At 36.5% G+C, this 13,903-nt stretch overlaps 2 protein-coding genes across 8 annotated transcripts in view; both read left to right on the top strand.

Annotated features, from left to right (window-relative positions):
* Nucleotides 1-13,903, top strand: part of TENM1 (teneurin transmembrane protein 1) — a 753,664-nt gene that overhangs the window by 215,103 nt on the left and 524,658 nt on the right. The window lies entirely within an intron of this gene.
* LOC306650925 (E3 ubiquitin-protein ligase Mdm2-like) lies at nt 5,670-7,952 on the top strand. Its single transcript, XM_079123402.1, has one exon. The coding sequence runs from the start codon at nt 6,318-6,320 to the stop codon at nt 7,713-7,715; it is 1,398 nt and encodes a 465-aa protein (XP_078979528.1). The 5' UTR covers nt 5,670-6,317; the 3' UTR covers nt 7,716-7,952.

The following is a 13,903-nucleotide window of genomic DNA, read 5'->3' on the forward strand; positions in this document are numbered from 1 at the left end:
AAAGGATATTTAAGCTCTAGATTATTATTTCCAACCTATTTTAATGCATGTGCATCAATTTATTTGAAATATATGCAGAATTGAAAACTTGGGTTAGAAACAAAACAATGTGAAATTAGTTCCAATATTGTATTTTATATAATCTAATATATTCAAAATATTAAATCAAAGTATAATTAATATGAAGTTATTAATGAAACATTTTCCATTATTTTTATTGCATTATCTTTAAAATTCTAGCAAAAAAATTCTTAATGTATAACATTTTAATAAAATCCTGTTAATAAAATGAGTCATTTGGGCAGAATTTCTGATTGTGGTCTATTGAGGAGCTCTGCAAATGCATTTTCCCCAAAATAAATATAAAACTCAAAAAATTGACAAAATGAACCCTTTTAAGCACCTTGGAAGTCAACCAAAAGCTTACAGCAATCCAAGAATCAATTATACTTGAATAAACTTTTGGGTTTTGGGTAATAAAAATGGGACTCTATATTGTTTTGGACTGTGGCTGCTTATGCACCCCACGTCCCATGCCAAGATTCTGCCATTGTTAGATAGGCTGTAAGGACTGTTGCTTCACCGACACAGTGAATATCATTCACTTGATATGAGATGTTACATGATACCCATGTTCAGTGGCAATGTTGGTAGAAGTGGCAATCTCAGAGATAGGCTAGTGGAGCAAACCAACATTTCTGATAACCTATGGTTGTGTTTGTGGTTATGAAAGACATTACTATTTAAGACTGTGCCTGTGTGCAGTGGACAACAGAGACCCAAAAGACCCAGGCTAGCCATATACCTGAGATAGTGCATAGGGATGATATTTTCCCAGTGGAAAGTGAAAGGTGTAACAAAAAGTGAAAGGTGTTGAAAATGACATGAATCTTGAATGAGCTCATTTTCCCACACACAGATCCACTGGCAGAGGATACAACTCTTATAGGTTCAAGGTGATTACGTACAACCTCTGAGTAGTGCATGACAGATGACAGAGCTACTAGGTCATAGGGGTGATCCTGAGGAAATAGTCTTTAAAAAAGAATATAACTGAAAAACTGACCAAAGATATTAGCAGTCACACACAATAGTGTGAAACAGTCTGAAGATTTCACTTAACAAAGTTAGTAAATAAACAAAAATTACAATAAACTTCAGAGGAAAAAAGTCCAGATTTTCTATATATTATCTAAGATATACAATCTTCAACAGAAAATTGACATAATTGAGAAAAATAACTTAAAAAATCATCATTTATTTCTTATTGCAAAACATATACATGGGTATTTAAGAACATACAGACAAGCAAAAATAAGAAAATAAAGGCCAGGTGCAGTGGTGCATGCGTCATCTCAGTGGCTCAGTACACTGAGGCAGGAGGATCACAAGTTCAAAGCCAGCCTCATCAACTTAGTGAGGCCTAAGAAACTCAGTGAGATCCTGTCTCAAAATAAAATATAAAAAAGGGCTGGGGTTGTGGCTCAGTGGTTAAGCTTCCCTGGGTTAAATCCCTGGTACCAAAAAGAAAAAAAAATCAGATCTAACCACAATTCCCTTGCAATTAGAGATTATGTTCCCTTGTTATTTCTCATTCACAGCAGGGTATTTTTTCTTTCTATGAATATAGATGCTTAGTTTTGTTTTGGTTCATTCATAAAAATGGGATCATCCTGTACATATTGTTTTTAATATTTTCATCAACACTATATCATATAAATTTCCCCATTATCCAATATTGCTCCTTAGCATTATTTGCATGACTTTTTGAAAATTAGAGCTTTATAGTTATGCATGGTAGTTGGGTTCATCCCAACAAACTCACACATGCATGGAATTCAATTTCAGTTCATGATCCCCCCCTTTCCCTCCCCTTTCGCTGTTGTCCTTCCTGTACTCTCCTAGACCTCCTTTTGCTCATCTATTTATTTATATTTGATTGGTTCTTTTTACTTACACATAAAGGTGAAATTCCTTGTGGTATATTTATATATGCACATAATATGATTTTTATAGAATTCATTCCACATTATGCCACCCCTTCCCCATCCCTCCACTGGCTTACTATTTCAACTGTTTCAGTCCATGGTAAGCTGACTGCATTATTTCTGGGCCTGTGGTGAGGCAGAACTTCATGGTGGAAGGGTATGGTGGAGGAAACTGTTTACCTCATGGTATCTGGGAAACAGAACAAGGGGAAAGGGTTGGGGACAAGAAGTATTTCCCAAGGACAAGTCACTAAGGATGCACTCCCTTCAACAAGTTCCCACCTCCTATAGTTTCTACAACCTTCCAATTGTCCATTCAGCTATGTATGAATTAATCCACTGATGAAGTTGGAGCCCTCGTGATCCAATCACTTCTCCAAAGCCCCACCTCTGAACATTGCCATATTGTGTACCAAGCCTTCAGCACATGAGACATTTGAAGAAATTCCAACCCCAAACCATAAAAAAATTGTAAAGTGAATCATTAAGACTTAATGAAAATATTACAAAATGAACAGTCTAGTAATTTTTTGAAAAGGAAGCAGAAATTATGAAAAGAAACAGCAGCAAACTGCATGACTGAAAAGCACAAGAATTTAAATGAAAACTTCACTGGAGAGACTCAACAGTATATTCAAGATGGCAAAAGAAGCAATCAATTAACTTGAAGACTGATCTATAGAAATTATTCAATCTAAAGAACAGAAAGAAAAAGGACCAGGATTAAAGAAAAATGAACAGAACCTCAGGGACATATGTGAGAACATCAAACATGCCAACAGATGCATAATATGAGTCCTAGAAGGAAAAGAGAAAGGCAGAATAACAGAACATGTAAAAAGGATTATACTAAGAAATAAAAAGGACAATACTGGTATAATATACAACACAGATGACCCTGAAGAAGAAAATGAAAACTCTGTAAAAGAAGCCAAGTGCAAAAGACCACATATTGTATGATTCCATTTATAGAAAGTGTTCAGAATAGGCAAATCCATAGACACAGAAAGCATATAAGTGATTGTCAGGGATTGAGGTTAAGGCATGTTAGGAATGATTGCCTAATGGAGGTGAGGATTCTTTTTAGGGTGATTCAAAGTTTTAAAACTGAATGATAGTAATGAATCCATAACTCTAAACAAACACCATATCATTTAATCTGATACCTAAAAGTGGTAAATTGTGTGTTATAAAAAGTATACCTTAATAAAGATGATTAGAGAAAGACATAGTAAGCAAACCAACAACAAAATCATAATTTGATCTTAGTTATTAGTTATTCTAGTATGGTCATAATATCTGACATAAAAAATTGACTTCCTGAATAGTATTTCCTCAAGACAATAGCTAGCCTACTTTTCCTACATTTGTAGTTGTAAAAATCATTCATAACTGTATAAATTATAGTACAGTTTACATGGTGCTTTCATATGTTTTCTGTTATTAGAGTCATCTTCCAGCACACTGAGGAAGGAAGGGCATTTAACCTTTAATATGCCAAAGGAAGGAAGGTGGACGGAATTTATCCAGTGTCATTCAGTAAGTGACATAAAGAGCCCAAACTCAGAATTCCAGACTCCAAGTTGAGTGCCTTTTCTACTACATTATGCTGACTCTCCTTTCTAAGATAGCAACACATTTGCAACTCCATTGTATTACTCCCAGTAGGGGAAAGTGAAAACTTACATATTAAAAGAGGTAATCACAATGGCAGAAATTACAGTTCCTTCCTATGTGCTTTGGTTTCCTGACCTGTAAAATGAGGAAACCTATCTCATTATGAAATTTTAAGCATGAAATGTGACAGGTAAGATGCTTAAAAGAATACCTGGAACTTCTTTCCAGTCCTTTGACTTCTGGCAAAATTTCTGAATTATTAACTGATTACAATATTAAATACTATAAATATTATTAGCAATAATAATATTTATTAAAGTTGAAAATTTTAATTTATGCCAGGGTTTACTCTGGTACTTGCTTGTTAGTATGTTCAATCTTATTTTCATGTGCCAGTCATAATAGCTATGTGAGGTTCATGGGATTAATGATATTTGGTATTTCCCCTGTGTTACTCCTGTGGAGACTCACTACCTTGTTGTAAAGCTAGAACCTACATTTTAGGACTCATAGGACTTTTGCTAGTATTAGCCTGCCACCTTTGACATAGTTATCATTTGCCCATAGCAGTAAACAACTTACTGCAAATCCCATGAATCATCATCAACCCCTGTATCCACCTCTGCAGTTAAGTTACTAGAGGGTCCATATCTTTGTAGCATGTTTCAACATCCCCTTTTCAGTCTAATCTTTAGCATAATTGAAAATGAAATTCCAATAGTAAGCAGTAAAAATTATGCTTCCAATGTTCATACATGCAACTTGAAAGGGTCACTGATCAAGTGCCAATTTTGCTAAACTAAGGCTGAAGATGGATGGCAATAGAAGAGCTTTGATTAATACTTGCTGTTGGTAAACTGTGGAAGAAAGTGATATCTCTGGTTATATAATACCATATTTAAAGCCCATTACTTTTCAAGATGCTGTATTAAATTTGATGCTACATTTTGGATAAGTATGTTAATGCTAAAATTACTATGAATTTACAAAACCCCAATGGATTTCATTGTATGAAAAATGAATTGAATTTGATTGTTTACTTGGGGAAATAAGCAGCTATTGTTCTTCTCTAAAGAGTAAAAAAGCTTTTATATATTGAGTTACTTTCAATTTTCTTGAAGATTGTTCCCTTTATTAAGTGTTTAGATGATCTACATAATCTACCACAAAGGATACTGAGAAGTAATAAGAGAAAGATAATTTAAAATTACTTTAGGAGGTTGTTAGAGTTCCAAAAGAGATGGCGTGATGGAGATAGATGTCACTGTAATTCAAAGATATTTTACTATTCGTGAATTACTAAGGGATAGAAATGTGCTAGGTTTTACACAATCACCAAAAAAACAAAACAAAACAAAACAAAACAAAACAAAACAAAAAAACTCTTCCTTAATGAGATTCTGGGCCCTCATTTTGGAATGCAGTAAGCTCTTGCAATTTATTTAATGGCATAGTAGGAAGTACTCAGTGTTCAAAAATCATAATATGTATAGTGCCAGTCCCTAAGAAATTTGTGCAAACGTGTGTGTGCGCATGTGTGTGTGTGTGTGTGTGTATGTGTAGAGAAAGAGAGGGGAGAGAGAGAGAGAGAGATGGCAGAGGTACAACTTCAAAAATAGAATAATTGTTCAGTGTCCGAAATAATGGGTTAGAGTTTGTGGAGTCTAGTATCTCTGTCAGCTTCCCAATTCACTGATTCTTTCCCTCTTTACACTTGTCTCATGTGATGCAGTATTGTCCATTAAAAATTTTCAGGTTTTAACAAAAACAAAGAGAAAAAATAGACACAAGCAACCAGAAAAGTCAGTAGTTTACAGAAACACTTGCGAGACCTTCACTGTTTAGTTGCGGAATTAGGCAAATTCCACTTTTCTCTTTCAAAATGGCCTGAACAGGCAGTGCCCGGTGCGCGCGCAAACGCCCGGATGGGCCGTAGCTTCCGGCGCGCTCCCCGGGGACCGGTAGGGAACGCTCACCCCGGACTTTGCGGAGTAGGGCGCACCGCGGTATTCAGCGCACCGCGGGCTTAGGCGCACCGCACACCTCCTTGAATTGGTAACCTCGGCGCACAGCGGACCGCGGCGCACAACGGACCCCGGCACGTTGGTGACCTGGGCGCTTTGGTGACTTCAGCGCACAGCGGACCCCGGCGCATCCCAGGCTCCGGCGCATTGGTGACCCCGGCGCATTGGTGACCCCGGCGCATTGGTGACCTCGGCGCACCGTGAGCCCTGGCGCATTGGTTACCCCGACACAGCCCGGACCCCATCGCACGGCGGACCCTTGCGCAGTGGTCACCTGGGCTCTTGGGTGACTTCAGCGCACCGCGGATCACGGCTCCTGAGGGGGCGTGCGCGGCTCTGTGTGACTGGAAGACAGAGTTGCAAACGGAGTTTGAGGGGCGGCTCTGACCCCTTGGCTGAGGTCCTGCCGCTTCCGCCGCCAGGAGCCTCCTTTCTCTCCGGACTTAGTTCGAGCGCCCGGTGACTTGGAACCCGCGAATGGAGTGGTAGCTGAGGTCCAGGGCGTCGGGCTTCCGCACATCCCGTGAGGGAAAACGAGCGCGGTGAACGAGCCCCCCACCCCCAAGGGCTGAAAAAAACCTGTGCGGTGAGGAGCAGCTCTATTCCCTGGCGATTGGAGACGGACACCTGTAGTCTCAGACGTGAGGTACGTTTTCTCAACTGATCCACGCGGTTATTCAGTACCAACATGTCTCTTTCTACTGATGAGGCCACAAACACCTCACAGACTCCTGCTTCGGAACTAGACACCCTGTTTACACCAAAGCCATTGTTTTTTAAGTTGTTGAAGTCAGTTGGTGCACAAAAAGACACTTATACTATGAAAGAGATTATATTTTATCTGGGCCAGTATATTATGACTAAACGATTGTATGATGAGAAGGAACAGCATATGGTATATTGTTCAAATGATCTTCTAGGAGATTTGTTCGGAGTGCCAAGCTTCTCTGTGAAAGAACACAGGAAAATATATGCAATGATTTACAGAAACTTGGTAATAGTCAATCCGCGGGAACTATCAAATTCCAGCACATCTACCAGTGAGAGCAGATGTCACCGTGATGGTGGGAGTGATCAGAAAGACCCTCTGCAAGCGCCACAGGAAGAGAAGCCTTCATCTTCCAGTTTGGTTTCTAGCCCATGTATCTCATCTAGAAGGAGAACAATTAGTGAGACAGAAGAAAATTCAGATGAATTATCTGGTGAAGGACAGAGAAAGCGCCACAAATCTGATAGTATTTCCCTTTCCTCAGATGAAAGCCTTGCTCCCTGTGAAAGAAGCAGTACCACTGAATTGACAGAGACTCCATCACATCCAGATCATGATGGTGGTGTGAGTGAACATTCAGGTGATTTTTTGGATCAGGACTCAGTTTCAGATCAATTTAGTGTAGAATTTGAAGTTGAATCTCTTGATTCAGAAGATTATAACCTTAGTGAAGAAGAACAGGAACTGTCAGAAGAAGACGAGGAGGAAAGTCTAGTTACTGTGCATCAGGCAGTGGATAGTGATACAAATTCATATGAAGAAGATTCTGAAATTTCCTTAGCTGACTATTGGAAATTTACTTCACACAATGAAATGAATCCTGGCCTTTGTGAGAACTGGCTTCCTGATGATAAAGGGGAAATCCCTGAAAAAAACAAACTGGAAAATGCAACACAAGCAGAAGAGAACTTTGATGTACCTGATGGTAAAAATTTTACAGTGAATGATTCCAAAGAGTCTTGTGTTGAACAAAATGGTTATAAATTCCCACAAACCTCCCAATCACAAGAAAGCAAGGACTATTCTCACCCATCAACTTCCTGTAGCATTATTTGTGGCACCCAAAAAGATGTCAGACGGTTTGAGAGGGAAGAAACAAAAGACACAGAAGAAAGTATGGAATCCAGTTTTCTCCATAATGCCATTGAACCTTGTGTGATATGCCAAGGTCGACCTAAAAATGGTTGCATTGTTCATGGCAAAACAGGACATCTTATGTCATGTTTCACATGTGCAAAGAAACTGAAGAAAAGGAATAAGCCCTGTCCAGTGTGCAGACAACCAATTCAAATGATTGTGCTAACTTACTTCAACTAGCTGTCTTTTCTTTAAAGTAGCATTATACATTTCTAACTGTAACCCTAAAAATTTAGATAACCTGAATTTTATTTTTGCTTACATGTATCAAGGGAAGTATCTCCCTGTAGATTTCTTTGTAGTGTGGTTTACCTACTTGGGAAAAAATTAGTGAATATATTCTTTCTTTTAGGAAAATTTCACTTATGTTTATGTTTTGCATTTGGATTTTAATATAATTTGCATTGGATATATACCTCATCCTTTACGCTTACTCCTCATATTCTATATAATTTGTATTTTTTCTTATGTAAGAAGTATCTGATTTTCTTTTGTTTAAACATAAGTAAAACAGTTAAATGTAAACAGTTAAATTGATTTAGTACCATTCATGTAAAGAGAAAAATATATGTAAATGATTTAATATTTAATTTGGCATAATCTGAAACTCTTCAATTCTTAGTTTTCCTATTCTTTCATAAGTTGGTTGTTATATTTGGTGCTATTTAATTAAAAATATACTTTTTATTCCAAAAATATACTCTTCTTTTTAAATATATAGTAAAGAATATGTGGTGTGAATGGTAGCCATTATTTATATTCAATACAAAACTTTTTAAGGCTCTCTTGTAAAATGTAAAATTGTCCTGGAATAATCAGGCATGTACAGGCTTTTTTCCACACCTGATTCAGGATTTCATGGAATCTGTTGTTTCTTGTAGGTTGAAAAACAATCCTGAGACACTTTGAAGCACCTTCTTGGTCTGTTTAAGCACCTTCTTGGGCTAGGTTACGTGGTTCTCGATAGTTCCCTAGGTTTTAACTCCTGGCTTAAGGCCAGTTTTAGGATCCAGTGAATTCAGAAAGATTAATTCAGAAATTTGATAGATGGAATTGTTCTTTTTAAAATAAGCTGGAGCTGGGCACATTGGTGCATACTTATAATACCAGCAATTTGGGAAGCTGAAGCAGGAAATTCCAGTTCAAGGCCAGCCTTAGCAACTTAGCAAGACCCTGTTTCAAAATAAAAAATAAAACGTACCAGGGATGTACCTCAGTGATAAATCATCCCTGGGATCAATCTACAGGGGGAAAAAAGGAGGAAAAAGAAAACTAACTGGAAAATGTAACTTCTCTCTAAATTATCCAAAACTTGTGCATCATTTTTCTTCAAGTATGGGTCAGAACATGGCGTTCTAAAATGATCCTTCAGACTATGTAGATTAATTTCTTGATTATAACTGAATAACATTCTTCAACAAAGTTGTGAAAATGACCACCTTGACTCAAGATCCCTGTACTTTTCTCCAATTTATGATAATGTACATACTCAGGTGAAGACAGTAAAATCAACTGGACTGTAAGTTTAGAATAGAACCAAAGGATAATTTTGCATAGGCATGTACTAATGATACACTGTTGGTTTCAAAAACAAAAGCAATAACAACCTTATGACTTATTCATCGATACATACCTAAGTAGGAAACAAATGCCTAAAGAAATCAATATGTTGCCAGTTCTCAAAAATGATGAATTTATTAATTTGGAATGTACTGTATTTTGACTAAGGAACAAAGGATGGACTAAGAAAAATCCATCCTTTCTGAGAAAAGTTGGTAGTAATAAGGTTATAAATGGCATGTTTAGGGTGTATGTATGGAATGAATGCTATTTACTTAATATTCCACCCTGTAAATGGAGTCATTTTATATGTATGTGCATTACTAATGTAGTCATTTCTAAAGTGTTAGGTTTAGTATGTGTGCATTATTTATTGATTTCCAAATGAACCATTTATTAAAAGTTAGATTAAAAAGTGACCTAAAGAGCCTGCCAGGGTACCATGAGGATATTGACTGCAGCTATTCTCACAAATGAGTCAAATCTGTTTTGGAGGCATATTTTTTCCAGGAGGGATTTTCCATCCTTTCATTGTTAGATTTTTAAAATGCTAATAAAACAATTACTTTAAACAAATACATGTGAACCAAATACATTAAATAATTTCAAAGTCTTGAATGTGAAAAAATACCCATGGGCCACAAAAGCAGTCTACTTCAAAGACACCGTTTTCTGGAAAAGAAGACCCATATTCAGAACATAAAATTCTCAGTCTGTATTCTAAAAACTGGTGATTTATTTCTCTCTTTATTTACCAAAATGTTAGGTTGCCTCCATGCAACACCAAAAGAACTGGACAACTGCATGAGGAAAATGACACTAGTGCTTTGTTTGACTTTAATTAATGTTCATCAAAAAGGGACAAAAATTAAAGTTCCAAAGAACAGACTGTGAAACTTTCAGCAAATACTCTAGGTAAAGGGTTAATTTGTTACATAACATCAATGCAATTTAATTTTTAAAAAATTCCTTAAAATTCCCAATAGAGTGATATACAAAAATTGTAAATAGTTCACAAGAGGAAATAGAACTAGCAAACATTCAGAAAAAATATTCAGCCTCATTTATAATCAAGGAAATGCAAACTAAAAGAAGTTGCCATTAATTTACTTATTTTAAAGAGACATTAAAAATAAAACTTAAAGTTGGCAAGGGTACAATGAAAGGAAATTGTTCACACACATTGCTAATGCCAGTGTATATCATTATAATCCCCAAAGCCACAAAAATGTTCAAACCTTTTGGCTCATTAATTCAACTTCTTAGAATCTACCCTAAGAAAATAAGATGTTCGTGGTATCTTTATATGGCTTCAGTTTTGATATAAATGGGGAGGGAGGGGTGTAAATATCTCACAGTGAGGGAATGTACATGTAAATTATGGAATATTCACTCTGTTAAACCATTAAAATGATGGTTGTAGAAATTGTGTAGAAGCATGTAAAAAGACCTAAAAATCTAGACTGAAGGAAGCAACATGAAAAAATTTGTGTGTATAGCATGACTAGAAGGAAATGGGCCAGAATGACAACAGTTACCCTTATAGGCTGGTAGGAGGATTCTAAGGGAGATTTCTCCTTCATTTTTGTAAAGAATCAAGTGATTGTGTTACATTTGTAGCCTACTCCGTCCTTGCAGTTCACTCCATAAGTATTTCCTTAAGAAAAACAAAGATAGGGAATTGGTCAGGATTTCACATTCCTTTTAAGAGTTTCATAAATTCAGCATTTTCTGAATCTGTAAATCTGCAGTAAGGTAGAAGGTCTTTATTGAAGAAAAAGTATTGTAATATTTTCAAAGAGTACTGTCTCCCATTGTGCTATGAAGGCTTGCTCTCCTTAGGCACTGTTGTATGTATCCTTTTTAAAATTTTTGTTTTTCTGAAGTGAAGTGAGACTTTTTGGTGAAGGCACCAACTTAAAAGCAGATGCTATGTGTGGGATAGGCCTTTCTGTGTTAAAGGTAAACAAGCAACAGGGTTCCATTTTGAGGGGGAAATATATGTATTAAGAATGAGAAATACCAAGAAAATAATAGGATAGGGAAGTGAGGTGCACGCATACATGTATACACACAGACCTATGGATACAAAAGCAATATTTTACATCAATTACTTTGTGGTAGATTGGAGTATAGATGAGAGGGTTGGGGAGAAATAGGCAGAGGAGGGGAGAAGAGGGGGAGTGTTAGATAATGTTACATAGCCTTTCATACACCCACCACTTTTTTTATCATATCAATCTGAATGTCTCTTCAATTTCACATGCAATCATAGAATTCCAGAGCTGCAAGATTTCTTTGAGTTAATTCAATCTCCTTATTTTACATTGAGAAACAATGCTTTGACAGAGGAGAGGTTATTTACATAGGGTCATTCTACCAGATGTTCCTCTGAAAGACAACATGGAACTGGTTAAAAGCCTGACAATTGGAGATAATTTATAAGAATTGAAATCTCAGCTTTGTAGCTTACTACCTGTGGGACTTTAGCAAGTCATGTAACTGCTCTGTTCCGTGGTTTTCTTTATCCATTAAATGGGGATTAAAACAGCACCTACCTCATAGGGTTCTATAAGAATTAAAGGAGTTAATATATGAAACACACTACAATAGTGCTTCATGTCTGGTGACTGCCGTACGAGTTAGCTGCTGCCTCTGCTGCTGCTGTTGCTTTTATTGTAATAAATCCGTCAATCTAAGGCCAATGATTTCCACATACCAAGTTGTCTCATGAGCATAAACATCTCCATGATCTTAAATTTTGTGTCAGTGGACTCAGGTGAGGAGGGAAACATCCCAGTTCTCTTCTGAAGTCTCTTGGATTTCATCTTGTTAGCAAGTATAAAGTCAAAACACAAGGACAAACCACAGGTGGTGACATTTGAATTTATCCTATGTGAACTGTCTGAATGGATCTGCTGCAGTAGCAAAGATAATTGACTTCTTTGTTTTTCACTGTTCCATAAGATCATGTGCTTTACAATGCTCATTTGCTTTGTTTAAAAATTTATCAATATTGAAATAATAGAGAAATTTAAAAATTGTTAAAATGAGATTAGTATGATATGTACAGTTGGTTTTTCTATGAGTTGACAGTATCATCATGATGTCTGAATAACATTTATTTGACATTGGACTTTCAGGATGCCGTGTTGGGCACTGAATGGAAAAGTCAGTTAAGCAGTTATTAGACTACATTTTACCTGGAACTTTTATCTTTTTAGACAGTGTCTCTTAAGTTGCCAAGACTAGTCTTGAATTTGTAATCAAAAATCTTGGCCATTCTCCCAAGTTTCTGACATTACAGACCTGCACCACCACACTGGGCTTGCCCCTTACTGTAGAATATTTGGAACAACATCTTTTCAAAATTATTTTACTTTCAAACTTTGCTAGATTTAAAATACTAATCTTTTTTAAAATATTATTTATTTATTTTCAAAAAATGTACTAGATGCCAGTGAATTCAGACTGTGCTTCTCAAGGCTTTGACAAATATCACAATTAAATACTTTCAAAGCCCCAGGCACCCAGAATCTGTGCCCTTTTCTCTCTGCCTAAAGATACCTGGAATGTTCTCCTGATCACCTGGGTCCACTAACACAAATTTTAAGTTGAAAAGTTTTGGAGGGGGTTGCCAGTCATGGTGGCACATGCCCATAATCCCAGTGACTCAGGAGGCTGAGGCTGAGACAGGAGGATGGTAAGTTCAAAGCCAACCTCAGCAACTTAGCAAGGCCCTAAGCAACTCAGTGACAACGTATCTCTAAAAAAAAATACAAAATAGGGCTGGGGATGTGGTTTCAGTGTCTAAGTGCCCCTGAGTTCAATTCCTGGTATCAAAAAAAAGTTGTGGAGGCGTTAGGAATTTTTTAACAGGGTTTTTTGTTTGTTTGTTTGTTTAAAGAAAGATTGCTTCCAAAGACACTGGATAACCTTGAATAGGGGTGACATTCCTTACTGATTTGTGCTTGGGAATGGCTACAATTAGAAATTTGAAAATGATCAGTCATAGCTAAATTAATCTCTCTCTCTCTCTCTCTGTGTATGTGTGTCTCTGTCTCTCTCTGTCATTTTCTCTCTCTCTCTCTCATAGAGGATGTAAGTAAACATACTGAGAGAAAAGAATGTCTAGGTTTCCATACATAAAAATTTTAACACAATAAATTATAGCTGTCAAAACACAAAATTAGGCATTAGAAATTAGATTTGTTTCATTTTTAAGTTTAACTTATTAGTTTTGAGTGGCATTAACATAAATGTAGGGATTGGGGCTATAGCTCAGTGGCAGAGCACTTGCCTAGCATGTGTGAGGCACTGGGTTTCACCCTTAGCACCACATAAAAATAAACACACAATAAAGGCATGCTGTCCATCTACAAGTACCAAAAAAAAAAAAAAAAAAAGATAAAAGTAGATTTGTAATCAACTTAGGCTTAAAAAGGAGTGTAATTCTGGCCAGTCTTACATTATTTTCATCATAATCCTGATCCATGTGAATCAGAAACTTGAAAGAATAAGTGAAGAAATGGAAAATGACATTTATTAATTTCTATATTGTAACAAAACATTTTATTAAGCTTTTTTTAGTTATAAGATCCTTGATTGATATTTTTACATTGTCAATGGCCCTATGTGGAAAATAACTCTCCACTCTCCATTGTTAAACTCTTTTTCTTTAATGAACAAAAAAGGTTTATGTTGGTTGAAATGACTTTAGATGAATTTTATTGATACCTCCTTTTCTGGGACAAAGTTCCAATCCTTGGCTGCAAAAATACATCTATAAAATCCTGCTGTTGGTATGT

The sequence above is a fragment of the Sciurus vulgaris genome (assembly GCF_902686455.1).
Source record: "Sciurus vulgaris genome assembly, chromosome: X".
In the NCBI taxonomy this organism is placed as follows: domain Eukaryota; kingdom Metazoa; phylum Chordata; class Mammalia; order Rodentia; family Sciuridae; genus Sciurus; species Sciurus vulgaris.